The 17,368-nt window shown below is 49.7% G+C and overlaps 1 protein-coding gene across 1 annotated transcript in view; it reads right to left on the reverse strand.

Moving 5' to 3' along the window:
• The window catches only part of Bicral (BRD4 interacting chromatin remodeling complex associated protein like), a 96,651-nt gene that overhangs the window by 13,551 nt on the left and 65,732 nt on the right, over positions 1 to 17,368 (reverse strand). The window contains exons 4-8 of the mRNA XM_021218466.2: positions 16,919 to 16,967; positions 16,766 to 16,834; positions 11,684 to 13,357; positions 2,402 to 2,507; positions 760 to 860 (exon numbers count right to left, since the gene is read on the reverse strand). Of these exons, the coding sequence (XP_021074125.1) occupies positions 760 to 860; positions 2,402 to 2,507; positions 11,684 to 13,357; positions 16,766 to 16,834; positions 16,919 to 16,967 (1,999 nt within the window). The remainder of the gene's footprint in view (positions 1 to 759; positions 861 to 2,401; positions 2,508 to 11,683; positions 13,358 to 16,765; positions 16,835 to 16,918; positions 16,968 to 17,368) is intronic.

Below are 17,368 nucleotides of genomic sequence, written 5' to 3' on the forward strand. Positions count from 1 at the left end.
AAAAAAAAAAAAAAAAAAAAAGCAAGTTTGGGGAGAACAGCGTACACTCTCAGGTCACAGACCATCGCTGAGGGAGTCAGGGTAGATAGTAGCCGAGGCCGTGAGGAAACACTGCTTGCCAGCTTGTTCCTGGCTCACTCCACTGCAGGCTCAGATTTAGCTTTCTTAATCAAAAAAGGGTGCCTGCCACTCATAGTGGGGTGGCCCCTCTGACAAATATGATAATCAAGAGGCTCTCTTACAGACCTGCCCACTCTTATAGGCAGGCCAATCTCATTTCCAGGCAATTCCTCAATCAAGGCTTCCATCTCAGATGACTTTAAGCTGTGTCAGACTGATAAAGCTAGCTAGGACAACTCACCATCCATCCATCCATCTATCCATCCATCCCTCCCTCCATCCATCCCTCCCTCCATCCATCTAGTATGTGGAGGGAGCTGGTGTGTATGTAGGTATGCACTGCTAGGTGCTAAACCCACACTAGGCAAGTGCTTCACAACATCCCAGCCCTTCATCTATGATGGGTTCATGAGGCACCAGGAACATGTCAGGGACAGTTGAGAAAGACACATCCTGCAAGTGTGATGTGAACCAGGCCTGGTCCCCTGGGAAAGTCTTGAGCACCCACACTGTTGCAAGCACTTGGAGACAGACTGGCTGTGTGCCCCATGTTCGGTACCAACCAGGAAGCCTTCTGAGACTGCACACTCCGGTTAGAACTCAAACAGAACTCAAACGGAACTGCAAACAGTTTCCTACCTGCACAGCTGTCTGGCTGGGGGATGATCCAACTGAGTTTTCTTGTTGTGGCTGTGTGGCCCCCAAGGTCGCTGGCATAATTTTGTTTCCAGAATCCTGTCCTGTTAGAATGAAGGTAGAAGTCAGAAGTCAGATCCAGCATGTGTGTTCTTTGTTCCATACAAGGTCTCATTGCGTACCCCAGTCTGGCCTGGAACTTCTCACTGAGTAGGCTGACTTTGAATTTATAGAGACCTGTCCTGCTTCTGCCTCCAGAGTGCAGAGATAAAAGGCTTGACCACCACACCCAGTCTGAAAGAACTTCTTGATGAATACCCATTGGGAGGAAGGAAGCAGGAGGCACTGATCTCTTAGCAGTGGAGGCAGAGGCCGGCACTATTAAACTCTGGTTTGGTAATAAATAGAACCAACTTAGTCCATGGTAATAAATAGACTTACAAAAGCTACCTGTAGTTTTCAGTTGTCTGCGTCTGAGAAATGTCAGCCCGTTTTGGGTAACCTACCCCCCCACCCCCATCTCTCCCACATTGTATCAAATGGCAATGTGGGTGTGTCCCAGTATTTTCAATTGCTAATGGCTGTGCGGGCAGAGTCGTAGAGAGCGGTTCTCCTTCCTTTGCCTCTCCAAGATTATCATGTTAAAGAGCAGGAAGCAGCCTAAAGGTCACATCGTCCTCAACCGGCAAAAAGAAGGCTGCCCTGCTGCTGCTGTTCAGACTGGATGGATAAGGAATGCGGCTTTTGTAGAATAAAGAGAGGAAGGCTGAGGCTGGGGTAGAGGGCCAGGGTTAACCAAGGAGGTAGAGAAGCAGGCCGAACAGAAGCAGAGTGGGACTTAGCAGGGAGGTAGACAAGGTGGAGAGATACCCGGGTAAGTCGGGTTTAATAATAATAATAATAATAATAATAATAATAATAATAATAATATAGGGGCTAGCTGAGAGATTGCCCCAGCAAACAGGCCTTACACTGCACAGATGTCTCTGTGCCTTTATTAAACCTCAAGTGGGACCCCTGCCAGCACTTCAGACCTCCAAAATACACTTGCCTAGCTTCTGTTTTTTGTTTTTTGTTTTTTTTTTTTTTAAACCATGTGTTGAGCTGGTAAGAAAAGTTGCTGTACTCCGTCTTAGGCCAAAGGCTGTTTTGTTTGTACTCTGAGTGAGTGGAGTCCAGCAGGTGGTAAGTGCCTTAAGACTGGGTACAGCCTAGAGGTGTCCAGTTTGGGGAGTGGGGCTTCCAAACATACACAAGAGACAGACAGACAGACACACACACACACACATAGCAGTGTGGGGCTGGTCACAAAATTCTGTGAGCCTTGCAGAGCCAGAGCCCACCACTTCTCAGAAGCACATTTTCTACACAACTTAAAGTCATACTTTAGAAGTGCTTTTTTCTTTCGGAGTGGTGTGGTAAATGATCTATCCCATAATCAGTGGCACCCCGCAGCCATAGGAATACACTCTATTCTTAGGGTGGGAAGGGTACAGGGAAAAGGAATCATCAGGAAGAATTCAGATTAGACAAGATTCAAACAGAAACACTGCAAACAGGGAGGCAGCCAGATGGTGCTCCAGGTACGAGACAGGACAGGCAGACGGCAGGGTGGACTACAGAACTTCCGTAGGGGGCTCCTGACCTGGCAGTGCAGTGCTCAAGAGCCCGGGGATCTGTGATGGCCTCAGGCCGTCTGTGGTCTTGGACGTGGGAATGGGGGAGGTCTGGTTCAAACACTTCTTCTGAGCCTGTAGAACAAAGAGCCAAGAGGAATGTTAATTTATTGTTTTAAGTCTAACTAGATTGTTTTTTTTTTTTTTTAGATTTATTTAATGTGCATGAGTGATTTGTCTATGTGTCTACACTGTGTAGGATGTGTGTACCTGGTGACAAAAGAGACCAAAAGAAGACAACAGATCTTTTGGATCTGATTTACTTAAAAACTGTGGTGGTCCGAATGAGAATGGCCCCCATAGGCCCACTGATACTGCGTCCCCAGGGAGTGACACGTTTGAGAGGACTGGAAGACCCAGGTGCATATTGGACATAGCAGGGCAGCCCTGGGCTGTCCCAGAGGCTGGGCTTTCCCTCCCGCAGAGGCGCTTCCCTCTATAATCCAGACATTCAGGTCTCCTTGCCCTCCTTCTCTCTTCCTTTCTTTCCCTCCTCCCCACCTCCCTCTCCCATGGTGATTTTGCCGGGCCTTGGTCCTTGGGGCCAGCTTCCCATTAAACCTGCATTTAATCTAATCTAATCTAGCTTCAATTGGCTCATTTCAGACGGGGGCCTTACTGGAGATGTGTCACTGGGTCGGCTTTGAGGTTTCAAAATGCCTATGTCAACCAGAGCTCTGTCTCTTCCTGCCGTCTGCGGATGAGGATGCAGAACTCTCTGCACCTTCTCCAGCACCATGTCTGCCTGAAACTTCCCCGCCATGATGATAATGGACTGGACCCCAGTCCCAATCCAGTGCTTTCCTATAAGCGTTGCTGTGGTCATGGTGGCTCGTCACAGCAACAGAACACTGACGAAGACAAACACCACCGAAGAATTAGTGATGCAGGGCAGTTAATAAGAGCGCTTGCCTCCCAGGCTTGGAACCCTGTGCTCCAGCAATGCAGAAACCCTAGGAAGGGGCACACTGATTTCAGCCCTTGGGAGGTAGAAGAAGCAGGAGGATCACAAGTTCAAGGTCACCAAGGCCAGCCTGGGCTACAGAGTAAGCCAGACGGGGTTTTCAAAACAAAAGCAAAAGCAAACAAAAACTTCCCTGACCACTGATCTTCACAGCCCCACCCTGTCAGGTGCCTGTTTCTCTCTAAGTTGTCTGTGACCACACTTCCCACTAGCTCCACTTCCTTCCTATGTATACATGCATGTATGTATGCATGCGTGTGCATTCTATTTTAAATTATGTACATGTGCATCTATGAGTGTAAGTGCAGTGTCCACGTAAGCTGGAGATGTCAGATGGCCCCGCAGTTGGGGTTACAGGTGGTTGCGAGCTGGAAGGCAAACCCAGATCCTCTGCAAGGGTGGTACTGTTCTTAACCACTGAGCCACCTCTCCAGCCCGGTTCCCCCCTTTAAAACTGTTTACTTATGCTGGGTGGTGGTAGCACGCACACGCCTTTAATCCCAGCACTTGGGGAGGCAGAAGCAGGTGAATCTCTGAGTTCGAGGCCAGCCTGGTTATAGAGTGAGTTCCAGGACAGCCAGGGCTAAGGAAAGAAACATTAGCCCCAAGAAAACAAAAACTAAAACAAACAACCCCACCAAATCATTTATTGACATTCTGTGTGCGTATGTGTGTGTCTGTGGGGTATACGCACATGTATACACACACGGTGTGTACACACGGTGTGCATGTCTGTACACACACTCAGAGGCCAGAAGAGGGCATCAGGTGCCCTTTCTATCGCTCTCTGCCTATTGCTTCAGGGCTGGAGTTCCCTAGGCTGCAGGCAGCAATCCTCTTGGCTCCTCACCCTGATGGCACAGCATGGGCTGGACTCTGGGCTCCTTACTTGAGCACTGAGATCCCAGACTCTAGCCCTCCTTTTTTTTTTTTTTTTTTTTTGGTTTTTCAAGACAGGGTTTCTCTGTATAGCCCTGGCTGTTCTGGAACTCACTTTGTAGACTAGGCTGGCCTCGAACTCAGAAATCCGCCTGCCTCTGCCTCCCAAGTACTGGGATTAAAGGCGTGCGCCACCACTCCCAGCTCTAGCCCTCCTTTTTTGCACCGCAAGTACTCTTCACCGCTGAGCCATCTCTCTAGCCCTTCTGTTTTTCTGAGAAAGGGCCTCATTGTATAGCCAAGGCTGGCCTCAGTCTCCCAAGTGCTGGGATTACAGGCATGAACTACTACACTGGACTCTTAGTCTACTGCAATGTGATTCTGCACTGAACAGGTTCAGGATGCTAACTCCATCGCAGCCTTTCTAGCATGCACCCCGAGTCTAGGTCCTTAGACTGCCGTCACACTCTCGGTCCCGTGCTGATGTGTCCCAGCTCTCACCTCGCTCTCTTCCTCTCCATCTACGCATGCTCCCTGTTCCGTCTCTGTCACTCTGATGGCCACAATTACAGCTTCCACATTGCTCAGTCAATCCCTTGGTGGTCCACAGGGCCTCCCACTTTATAGCTGTTTAATACCAACTGAGCTCTGGCTGCCTCAATGAGCACACCTGACACTCAGGAACTTCCTTCAGAAGGAAAACGCTCCATTTGTCTAGTTCAGTGGACGTGAATGTCACTGTCAGGACCTTCTGTCATCCTTATTCCTCAACCATGGCAGCCAATCATGAGCTCTAACGTCACTGTTTCGATTCCACGTGTGTTTCCCACCATGTCCACCACCACAAGGCTAGCATGAGTCTTTGCTATTTCACACTCAAGTTAACACATTGGCTCTTTTTTGTTTTTGGGTTTTTGTTTGTTTGTTTGTTTGTTTGTCTGTCTGTTTTGAGACAGGGTCTCACAAAGCACATGGTGGCTTCAGAATTACTTTGTAGCAGAGGCTAACCTTGAACTCTTGAGCTGGTCTCTACCTACCAACTCCCGAGAGCCAGGACCACAAACAGGTGTGTCCCCACGCCTAGCCTAGGATGCTGGTTGTTTTGTTTGTTTTTGAGACAAGTTCTCCCTATGTGGCCCTGGTTGTCCTATGCTAGCTTCAAACTCACCGACATCTGCCTGCATCTGCCTCTTGAGTGCTGGGATCACAGGCTCACATCTGGCATAACTCGGCTCCTGGCATCTAAGACCCATAGGATGCACACCTGACACACTTTTCCTACCCAACATCTTCCTCATGTCACCTGGACTTGCTCTTCTTCCCCTGTGGCACATGCCACCTTCTCTCCCAGGCTTTCATTTGTGATCTCTCCTTTCTGGAACATTCACCACCTAGACCTTTCATCTTGTTGGCCTTTGCTTCCCTGTGGGTCAGCAGCCAGCATGAAGGGTCAGCAGGTGAAGGCTGCGGCCATCAACCCCGATAACCTCGGTGTGGTCCCTGGGCCCCGTCCAGGGGCAGTGAAGGAGAAGAGAACCGGCCCGTGTAACCGACCCTCCACACCCTCACTGTGGCACGTGTTGCCGTATACTCTTACGGTCCCAGGCCCGTCAGCACTGTCTTCTTGTGCTGTGCCATCTTGTCAGGGTTTGCCCAAACCTAACACACGTACACTCGGAATACAGTGCATGCGAGCTGGCTTCTCGCTGATCCTGAAACAGGGCTCTATGTTCTAGGGCCTGACGAGCAAGCGGCAGTGTTCAGCACTGAGTACAGACTGGGGTCACATGCTTAGTGTGCAGTACAAATGAAAAGGACTGGCAAGGAGACATGGAGGTGGGGGGCACAGGGAGGGAGCCCCTGAAGCAGGATGGAAAGGGCAGGCTGGTCCCACAGTGCAGGTTCAAGAGCACCATGTGTCTGCCTACTCAGAGGACCTTCGGGCACCAGAGATCCTGATGCCGGGCTGGGAGCGCAGCCTCCTAGGAGTGGGAGCTCCCAGAGGGCCTGGCTCGGGTCACCAGGCTAGCACTTTGGGAGGATTAGTGTTCTGGAATGCAGCTGTGAGGGAGGGGCTGAAGCCACATCAATCACCATGACAAGGAACACAAGTCTAATGAGGTGACAGGAGGGCTGTAACCAGCTGTGGGGACTGGCTGGGTCTGTGCCCTCCACCCTGAGCTGCACTTTAGCGTCACTTGGGAGCTTTTGGAAAATGTTGCTGCCTAAGGTCCTTGCTCCACGCTGTTGAAATCAGAATTTATAGGGATAAGGCGCAGGCAGGCGTCACACTGTTTAGAATGTTCCCCAGTTGCCTCAACTGCGCAGCCAAGCTCCTTGTTTTTTTCAGAGAGAACTGAAGACAGGTTTAGCCACAAGCCACCTGCTGACAGGGCACCGGCAGGGATGACCCAACACTTGCTTCCCCAGGAAGGCTCCCTGCACCTGCTGCAGAGTATGACCGTGGGAAAGAGGGAAGGGCCTGTGTGACCACTGTGCCTACCTCCTCCACTGTGGTGTGGGACTGTCACAAGGAGGCTTATGTGCAGCTCCAGGGAAAAGGTTAAAAATAATCTGGTCAGGGTCTGGCACTGTCTTGGTTACTGACAATATCTCCATCATTCATGGAGAGAATGTTTGAGAGATTTGCACAGAAGAATTTCAAGCTGGGCGTGGTGGGTACCTATTAGCACTGATGAGGAAGAGGCAGGTGGATGTCTGTGAGTTTGAGGCCAGCCAGAGCTACATAGGAAGGGACCCTGCCTTAAAATTTTTTTTTTTTTAAAGATTTATTTATTTATTTATTTATTATATGTAAGCACACTGTAGCTGTCTTCAGACACTCCAGAAGAGGGAGTCAGATCTCCTTAAGGATGGTTGTGAGCCACCATGTGGTTGCTGGGATTTGAACTCCGGACCTTCAGAAGAGCAGTCGGGTGCTCTTACCCACTGAGCCATCTCACCAGCCCCTTGTTTTGTTTTTTAAATAGGGTTTAGAGACTTATTAAAAGTATAGGAGAGCCGGGCGTGGTGGCGCACACCTTTAATCCCAGCACTCGGGAGGCAGAGGCAGGCGGATTTCTGAGTTCGAGGCCAGCCTGGTCTACAGAGTGAGTTCCAGGACAGTCAGGACTACACAGAGAAACCCTGTCTCAAAAAGATTAAAAAAAAAAAAAAAAAGTATAGGAGAAAGCAAGTCCGGCAAGCTGGACACCCGAAGACACAGTAAGGTGTGTGTGTGTGTGTGTGTGTGTGTGTGTAGGGGGTAGGGGATCGGAAAGAGGCAGGGCCAGAGACCAAGACAGAATTCAGCTCACTAGAACCTGCACCCTCACACCCAAGGCCTTGAGGGTGCATGCTGGCTCCTGGCTCGAAAGGAATTTTAGATCTACTAAATCTTTTGGAGCTCTGAAAAGGTTTAGACCTATCATAGTTTTTGTTTGTCAAGCTAAATTCTCATAAAAAGCACCTGGCTCACTCACTGACTTGTACATTCTGATCCATTTAGAAGGCAGTGTAAAGCCTGGCACTCATTTGGGCTCCCCGGAGGACGTCTGGGTCTCAGTTAGAGACAAGGCCTTCCCAACCAAGTCTCCAGCAGCAGGGAGAAGTGCCCGGTGCGGGAGGTGACCTGTCGGAGGCAGAGGGCCCCTGCGGGCGCCACCAGCGGGCTCGCCCTTTTGGACAACTGGAGCACCAAGAAGAAATTAGGATAAGCACAAAGAAGCAACCAGGCGGGGCGTGGTGACGCACGCCTTTAATCCCAGCACTCGAGGCAGAGGCAGGTGGATTTCTGAGTTCGAGGCCAGCCTGGTCTACAAAGTGAGTTCCAGGGAGGCCAGGGCTAGACAGAGAAACCCTGTCTTGAAAAAACAAAAAAACAAACAAAAAAAAAGAAGCAACCAGTTTAGAGATGGGACCATGTGGACAGTCTGGAGTGGGGAGGTACAGATGAACAGGGGGCCATGAGCTCATCTGGGCCACACCCAATTGCTGGCTGAAGATTCAGGCTCATTACACTATCTACTTTGTCCAAGTATGTATTTTTTTTTATAATGTTTATTATTAATTAGTCAGATCTCATTATGGGTGGTTGTGAGCCACCATGTGGTTGCTGGGATTTGAACTCAGGACCTCCAGAAGAGTAGTCAGTGCTCTTAACCACTGAGCCATCTCTCCAACCCCCCCCCCCAGTATGTCTTTATCTTTACATTTCTGGGGCACAGCGTGTATGTATGTGGCACAGCGTGTATGTGTGTGGCATAGCGTGTATGTATGTGGCACAGCGTGTATGTGTGTGGCGATCAGCGTGTATGTGTATGGCACAGTGTGTATGTGTGTGGCACAGTGTGTATGTATGTGGCGATCAGCATGTATGTATGTGGCGATCAGCGTGTATGTATGTGGCACAGCGTGTATGTATATGGCCTGTGGTTTTCAGAGGCTTTGCTTAGGCCCTGTGACAGGCACCTTTACCTACGGAGCCATCTTGCAGGTCCTTAAGTCTTTTTTAAAATGCTGATTTTTTTTTTTTTTCTTCTTCTGGGTATGATAGCACATGACTTACAATTAATCCCAGCACTCAGGAGGCAGAGGCAGGCAGATCTCTGAGTTCGAGGCCAGCCTGGTCTGCAGAGTGGGTTTCAGGACAGCAATGGCAGAGCCCCCTGGAACTGGAGTTATAGACAGTTGAGAGCTGTCCCAGGCAGACACTGGGAATGACACTCTCTAAAAGCAGCAAGTGCTCTTAACCACTGGGTAAAGGTCTAAGTCACCAATGTGCAAACAACACTTTCTGATTGAACTCTGGGTGAAAATCTATTGTAAAGTGCATTAATGTCTTCACTCACAGAAATCGACACTATCTGACTTGGCATTAATTCTCTTGGTGGGGCGGTAACAACATGCTGAAGAAGTTACAGGCAAACAGTTGGAGTGTTTATAAAGGACTTGGGAATGTGTTTGTCCCTGAGCACACCACACAGGCACACATGGACCTTAGCACAAGTAACACAGATACTGCAGAATCTCGGCTGTGGGAGACAGACACCGGGCCAAGTTTTCTGTCCCTTCAGTTTCCGTGGCTCTGAGTCTCAGACTGAGCCCAGGCTCCAGGGGACACTGTAAGCAAGTGGTGGCTGGAGAGCAGGGGCTAAACTTCCTGCTCTTTGTCAGTGCTTGGGGCAAAGCTGACTGACTACCCACCCTGAACGCCACACCAAGAAACGCAGTCCTCGCAAATGTTAACAGTTAAAAATAGATTATTACTATGTGTGTGTGCACATGTGTGCGAGTGTGCACGTGTATGTGCATGTGTGGAGGTACAAGGACACCTTTGTGGGCTGGGCCCTCCCCTTCCTTCCAGCAGTACCTGGGTTTCAGGGATCAGTTCAGCCACTGCCTAACTGCTGAGCTCTTTCAGTGGCCCGGCCCATAAGATTAACCACAAACGCTGGGTTAGGAGACTGGAAGGCTTGGCTCAGCCGCTTAAGAACACCTGCTGCTCTTGCAGCAGGCCAGAGTTCAGCTCCCAGTGCCCACCCTGGTTGGTTCATCACTGCCTACAACTCCAGCTCCAGGGGACTGACATCTCTAGCTACCTCTGGCACCTGTGCTCATATGTACCTACCCCTTACACAAACACATACATGGACAAATTAAAAGTAATAAGGTAAATCTTTAAAAAGTATTTGCTAAATTAAAATTTTTACAAACATAAACAGTACACGCTTCCGATAATGGCATTTTTGTTCATTAGAATAGTCCAGGATTTCTATAGAAAACCTACACAGGAATTATAAAGTAGTCACTCTTGGTGCTGTGGATATGAATGGCATGTGACCTACTTCCCGCACTTCCTTACAGTGCATGCTGCCTTCAAAGCTGTGCCCGAATCCCTTCACTCCAGAATGGAGCCCCTGAAAGCCAGCAGCAGGAACGCCCTGGACGTCACGCCACGCCCCACTGTCCTCCCTTACATATAGACTCACAAAGGACTATTCTCAAGCTTCCAGGAGAGGCTTCTTGGTTAGGGTCATAAACAAGAAATTGGGGAGTCAGCCATAGTCTCCTCCCACCTGAGGGAGGGGAAGGGGAAATGGCCATGCTACAGGTGAAAATAGATAATCAGTTATAATGAAAACATAGCAGATCAATACGTACTATCTCAAGTTATATAACAGAGTGCAGTGTCCACAGTCCACAGTGTGATGCAGAGGACAGCCTGTCTAGTCATGTCACCTGCCTGGAAGTACAGAGTCTGTGTCACAGGGAATCCGAAGGCCTAGCAAGAATGAGGCCTCAGGGAGACGGGACTGGCAGAGTGGCTGTGAGCTCTTGATCATTTGGGTACCACTCTGTATTTTTATCCATCACGCAGCTTATGTTTGAGTCAGGGTCTGTTCCTCTTGGCCCAGGCTGCCTTGAACCTGTGAGGTTTTTTTTTTTTTTTTTTTTTGGTTGACAATTGATGTGTGGGAGCCCAGCCCACTGTGGGTGGTGCCATTCCTTGGCAGGTGGTTTGGGGTATATAAGAAACTAGCTGAGAGCCAGGCGTGGTGGCGCACACCTTTAATCCCAGCACTCGGGAGGCAGAGGCAGAGGCAGAGGCAGGCGGATTTCTGAGCTCGAGGCCAGCCTGGTCTACAAAGTGAGTTCCAGGACAGCCAGGGCTACACAGAGAAACCCTGTCTCGGAAAAACCAAAAAGAAAAAAAGAAAAAAGAAAGAAAGAAACTAGCTGAGAAGCAGGGCTTAGTGGCACACGCCTTTAATCCCAGCACTTGGGAGGCAGAGGCAGGTGGATCTCAGTAAGGTCAAGACCAGCATGGTCTATAGAGCAAGTTCCAGGACAGTCAGGGCTACACAGAGAAACCCTGTCTTGAAACAAACCAAACCAAACTAGTTGAGCTAGTTGAGCAAGTCAGGGAGCAGCGCTCCTCCATGCCCTTTGCACTGATCCTGTCCTCAGGGATCTACTCTGTTTTCCCACACGGACTTCCCTCAGTGACGGATGGACTCTGACATGGAAGTATAACCCGCTCCTCCTCATGGTGTGTCACCTCGGTGACAGACGGTAAGCTAACACAGTGTTCCTGCCATGGCATGTGTGTCGGTGTCAGCGCGCCACTTAGGGCGTGGCTGTCTTCTACCACGTGTGCCCGCCCAGGGGTCAGACTCAGGCCTGACAGTCAATGCCTTCGCCTGCTGAGCCATCTCACTGGCCCCAAATGCAATTCCATTCCAGAGTCTCCACTCTACAACAGCTAAGAGCCTTTCATTAAGAGGAAGAACGATCAACCAGAAATTGAAACACAGAAGTTACTAAGTGCACTTCACCTAGGGTGACAGTTATATAATCATATGTATACGACAGGAACCCCCACCCCCCACATGCGCCCGGCACTGACCGGACAGAAGAACTGCTGCTGTGTCCCCGGGGTGCTGCTCAAGGTGCTGGGAGATTTGGGAGCAGAGACTGGAAGACGGTGGGCCACACTGACGGGCGCTGGCGTTCTGTTGGCTTGTGTCAGCTGGTCTCCAGTAAAGTTTGATCCCGGTGCCCCCGACTGCACCGTAGGCCCAAGAGTAGGGTGAGCAGTGCTAGCTGAGCTGACGGCAGGGAACCGAGCGGGTCCTGCCATGCCGCTCACCGCGGGCATGGTGGCGAAGCCTGGCCTTCCCTGGGAAACACCGCTCTGCCCGGGTGACAGGTGTAACACGGTGGGTGAGGCCTGCTGCAAGGGCATCTGTCCTCCAACGATCTGAGGAGAGGCGTGGTTGACTATCACTGGACTTCCAGAGGTGGCAAAAGTCTGCCCAGACACCAGCTGGACAGCGGCATTCTGGTTGTTAAGCATCTGTCCAGAATATGGTTGATTGGTCCTGAGCATGTTAGAAGAATTCCTATTCAACATGACATGCTCGGAGGCCACTTGGCCAGAGATGAGCTGGGAGGGCTGAGTCTGAAGCAGCTGCCCATTTATAGTCTGGACATGGTGCACCGAGTTGGAGCTGACAGAAAGGCTTGTGGGTATAAGGAACTGACTTTGGGGAGTGTGAGGCTGGCCCATGGGGGAATGGATGACGATGCTGCCCCCTGCGCCGCTCACTGCCTGCGAGGTGACGGGCTTTCTCGTGTTCTGTTGGTTGACAATGTTCACAGACATGTGCGGACCGACCACGGAGCCCTGGGGTGAGCTTGTGGAGGCGAAGGAGACCCCTTGCTGGACATGGTGCTGCTGGATCCCAAGGTTGTTCACGTTGTATGCGCTCTGCTGACCCATCTGGACCGGCTTTGGCTGGATATTAATTGGGACTTTATTTGAATTTGGTGCGAGACCCCTTTGAATAATGATGTTATGTACAGGTAAAGATGCCTGGAAATTTGTGCTGTTAAATGGAACGGTGACAGGCTGTGCTACGGGACTGGAAGTGGAGTTCCCAAACAGAGAGTTGCCGTTAGGAGTCTGTCTGTGAACCAGAAGCCCCCCACTCACATTGGATGGGGCTTGCTGCCCACTGCCTTTCAGTATGATTTGAGAGCCATCGAGGTTATTAATAGTCATCATGGAAGGCTGATTACCGAAGGACCCGATTAACTGTATCTGACCGGAGCCACTAATCTGGCTGCTGTTAGGCAAATGCTGGCTAGGAACACTGATCCCCACGTGTTGCATAAAGCCATGCTGCACGCCCACTGTATTGCTTGCAAACGGTGCTCCAACAGGCACGTGAGTCACCCCGATAGGCTGCAGTGTCTGACCTGAGTAATTAGAAACATTAGAAGCCTGAGTAAAGGACGCTGATGAAGAAGGATGAAGCTGGGCTTGTGCAAACTGTTGGCTTGAGCCTATACTGGCATCCAGGTACGCCTCTTCTGCCAATGTCTGTTCAGTAATATTAGCCTCCTGCAAGGATTTCTGAAGAATGTCAAAGGGTTGGTCCTCGCTGAGATCGGGGAGAGAAGAAGACTCAAGTTCATCTTCAAGAAACTGAAGGCTGCTTGCGAGCGGCAGCCCATCACTGGGCCCCTCGCCAAGCTGGTCACTCACACCTTTGAGGGACGATTTAGGGTCAGCGTTCTAAAAAGCAGAATCAGTGTATTACAAGGCATATCAAACCTTCAGAAGAGACGCTTAAAAACCCCGCTCCTGAATGAATATAAATATAAAGTTTAATGATAAAGTTCCAAGGCACACTGATTTTATGTTTGCTGTCACTTTAAAACAAGGTCCTACTCAGGTTGGTCTCGAACCTGCAGTCCTCCTGGGAGACACAACTTACTCTCTCCAAACTGCTCACCTTCTTTCTCCTGCTTTATTTCTTTAGTTATGCTGAATAGTCTGTACGGCCATTGCTTTGACAGATGATTTTTATAGGGAACATACAGAAAGCTAGCTGAGGCGTGGTTCATAGGCCCTGTCTCAGTGTGGAAGCTCAGGCTGCATGGCCAGGAATTTGAGGTCAGCCTGGGCTAACAGCAAGGGTGAGGCCAATCTGGGCCACACTGTGAGCATCTGTCTCATACATAAAGACAAGTGGGCATGCTGGCACAGGCCTTTAACCCAACAGTCTGACGGCAGGAGGAGCCCTGTGAGCTTAACGTCTGCCTGATCTACGTAGTGTTCCAGGACAGCTAGGGCTAGAGTAAGACTTGCTTCAAAAACAAAACAAACAAACAAACAAATAGATGTAGACAGGCAGACAGATAACATGAGACAACTAAGGCTATCTAGAGTCTAGAGATCGGCTTCTTATTTCCAAGCTACTGGGTCATACTTTTTTCCTTTTTGGGGGATGGGGAGGAGGGCTTTTCATGACAAGTTTCTCTGTGTAGCCTGGATGTCCTGGAACTTGCTCTGCAGACCAGGCTGGCCTTGAACTCACAGAGAGCCGACTGCCTCTGATTCCTGAGCATGTGCCACCACTGCCGGCTAGCCTTTCTTTTTTGAGGAGGTGGGCAGGGTGCTAAAGATTGAACCTAGTGTCCCCCTGGTGATAAGCATGCCCAGAAAAGTTGTTTTACAGGTTGTTTCCAAGGTGTTAGTGGGATTCAGCCCAGGGGTAAATATCCAGACCACTGCACACCAGGAAGTCAAAACAGGTTTGAGGAGCCCTGAGTATCTATCACCTTGCTAGATGTCCAAGAAGATGCCCTACGGCCCCGGAAGACCAGACCCGATCAGAGTGAGTTCTGTAAAATGCGTGCCCTTCTGACTTCCTCTCTCTCCTCACTAACACTCAAGCAGTCAGGAAAACTATCTCAAACGAAAAACAACAGGGCGAACAAAAACAAGCCCAGTTAAAAGGAAAAGCCACGGGCTGGAGAGATGGCTCAGTGGTTAAGAGCACTGACTGCTCTTTCGAAGGTCCTGAGTTCAATTCCCAGCAACCACATGGTCGCTCACAACCATCTGCAATCAGATCTGACGCCCTCTTCTGGAGTGTCTGAAGACAGATACAGTGTACTTATATATAATAAATAAATCTAAAAAAAAAAAAAAAAAAAGGAAAAGCCACCCCTTTCTAGATATGCATACGTGTGTTAGTTATGTTTTTAAGGAACCCAAAGGGAACAGACAATCCAGGGAGACTACAATACAGACCCAGGAAGAGAAGCTGAAGAGAATAAGAAAAACTAAGACACCTTCCACAGCCCAGTCATCTTTTGTGGCACAGATAGAAAAAATACTTTAACTTGCTGTTCTGGAAAAGGAACCAAAGACATCATGTGTGAAGGCTTCCTCTACCAGCCACCAGCCAGCCCCTCAGCCTTAGGGGACTGCGCTCTGAGTACTATAGTATAGTCAGAAAGAAACAAAAAGAACGGGAGAATTAAAGACAGACCAATCAAGAACAAGTATTCAAACCCGGTGCTGGTGGCAGCGGTGGCCGTGGTGGCGCACGCCTTTAAATATCAACACTTGGGAGTCAGGGGCAGGTGGATCTGAGTTTGGGGCCATCCTGGTCTACTGGTCTACAGAGTGAGTTCTAAGACAGCTAGGGCTACACAGAAACTCTGCCTCAAATAAGGCAGAAGTAAGTAAGTAAGTAAGTAAAATTAATGAAAGAAAGAAAAAACAAGGGGGCCGGGCGTGGTGGCACACGCCTTGAATCCAGCACTTGGGAGGCAGAGGCAGGTGGATTTCTGAGTTCGAGGCTAGCCTGGTCTACAAAGTGAGTTCCAGGACAGCCAGGGCTACACAGAGAAACCCTGTCTCGAAAAACCAAAAAAAAAAAAAAAAAAGAAAGAAAGAAAGAAAGAAAAAGTATTCTTGTGTGTGGTGGCACATGCCTTTAAATCCCAACACTCAGGCCTTCAACTAATGAGGTATTAATGGCTGAATGATTAGACAAAGGAGCCAAAGCTGGGCTTCCCCTCACCAGGTCTTAAAGCACCATTTGATAGGCAGTGGGAAAAGCAATTGAGAGCAAGAAGATGATTTTCTCTGGAGCAGTCTCAAGGCAGAGGTGAGGCAGGTGGCTGGCACCCATAACTCTGGCATGAGGATGGCAGAGACCGCTGAGAGCCGGAGGACATACCGGACTCTGTCTGACGTCTGAGAGCCAGGGCCTCTCACTGAAGCTGCAGCTGGGCTGGCTGCGGAGAAACCCCAGCATCGCTCCTGTCTCAGACCCAGGCCTAGCTGTCTACGTGGGTCCTACCGAGTCTTTCCCCAGCCCCTCAACACAGATCTGAGAGTCTCCAAATAAGACCCCTCCGTTCCCCATCTTGTCTGTGCGCCTAGGTCTTAACAGCCTGGGCTGTTGAGGTTAGGGCCTGAGTCAGAATCCTAGCACTGAACCTCTTGGCCGCGTAAACCTCTCTGCGCCTTAGCTTCCTTGTCTACAAGACAGAGCTAACGGTAAAACCACTTCCTGCAGGGACGTGAGCATCAGATGCAGCCTGCACGAGCCCTCATCACACGCCCAGATCACCCCTCGACAGCGCTAGCTACTACCTTACCTTGTTTATAAGTTACATTATCTGTAAGTAACTAATCATTAAAAAGTCTCCTTAAAGCTCCTATGACAAGATTCAAAACATTCTAATGTGCCTTCCTCAGGCCACAACACTGGTGGCACTTCATAAGGTTGAAAGCTTAGAAAGCTGGACGTGCTGGGCCAGAGGGACGGCTCGGATGGCTCAGAGGGTAAAGGGCTACCACAAAGCCTGGGGTTTGGCCCCTGGGACCCACTTGGTGGAAGGAGAGTCTTCCGCCTGACCGATGCACGTGCACACGGGCACACACGCAAACCCTCCCTCACACATACATAACGTAGAGGAATGCCAAAAGCAAGAAGAAACTGGCAAGGTAACTAGCTTAAGCGCCCGATTCTATGAGAGACAGAACACTGAAATACAGGTTTTCCCTCTCCTGTCAGTTACGAGGTGAGGTGATGAATCTTTGCACTCTACAAAGGCAATCGAAGTCTCTCTTGTAAGACAAGAGAGACAGAGAGGCTTCAGGTCTGGTTTTCCAACTCACCGTGGAGTTGGCGAAGATTGAATTAGAATTGGCCGCAGAATACCCTGCGCTCGTCACGTCATCGCCGCTCTGCAGAGGGGGAATTCAACATGGCAGTTACTGCAGGGCTTGGAGAGACAAAAGCCGAGCCGGAGACACTTGTCTGTCACTTACCGATTTACTGCTAGGTCCGTGCAGAAAATAGTTCAATGCTTGTGGGTCTCTAGAAAAGAAAGAAATGAGAGAGGGAAAACAAGTAAATACTGCTACTTCTACTTAAATAGCTGCTGATGTTTATGTAAGGCAAAAAGAAAGGAAATACTAGCTCCAGTAAAATCTCTCCATTTTAACCATTTTCTATACTTCTGTCTCTGGGACGCACCTACTGCTTCAGTGCTGGGGGTTGAACTCAGGACCTTGCCCTTGCTTGGTGAGCATGCTAAAACTCAGCAACACCCTGGCCTGGCATCCCGAGGCTTACTAAAAAATAACAAGTAAAACCAAAAGGAATGGATTGCTGAGTGATGACCCGTACGTAAAACTACCTTTCTGGGGCTGGAGAGATGGCTTGGCAGTTAAGAGCACTGACTGCTCTTCCAGAGGTTCTGAGTTCAAATCCCAGCA

The sequence above is a fragment of the Mus pahari genome, chromosome 18, assembly GCF_900095145.1.
Source record: "Mus pahari chromosome 18, PAHARI_EIJ_v1.1, whole genome shotgun sequence".
Classification (NCBI taxonomy): Eukaryota; Metazoa; Chordata; class Mammalia; order Rodentia; family Muridae; genus Mus; species Mus pahari.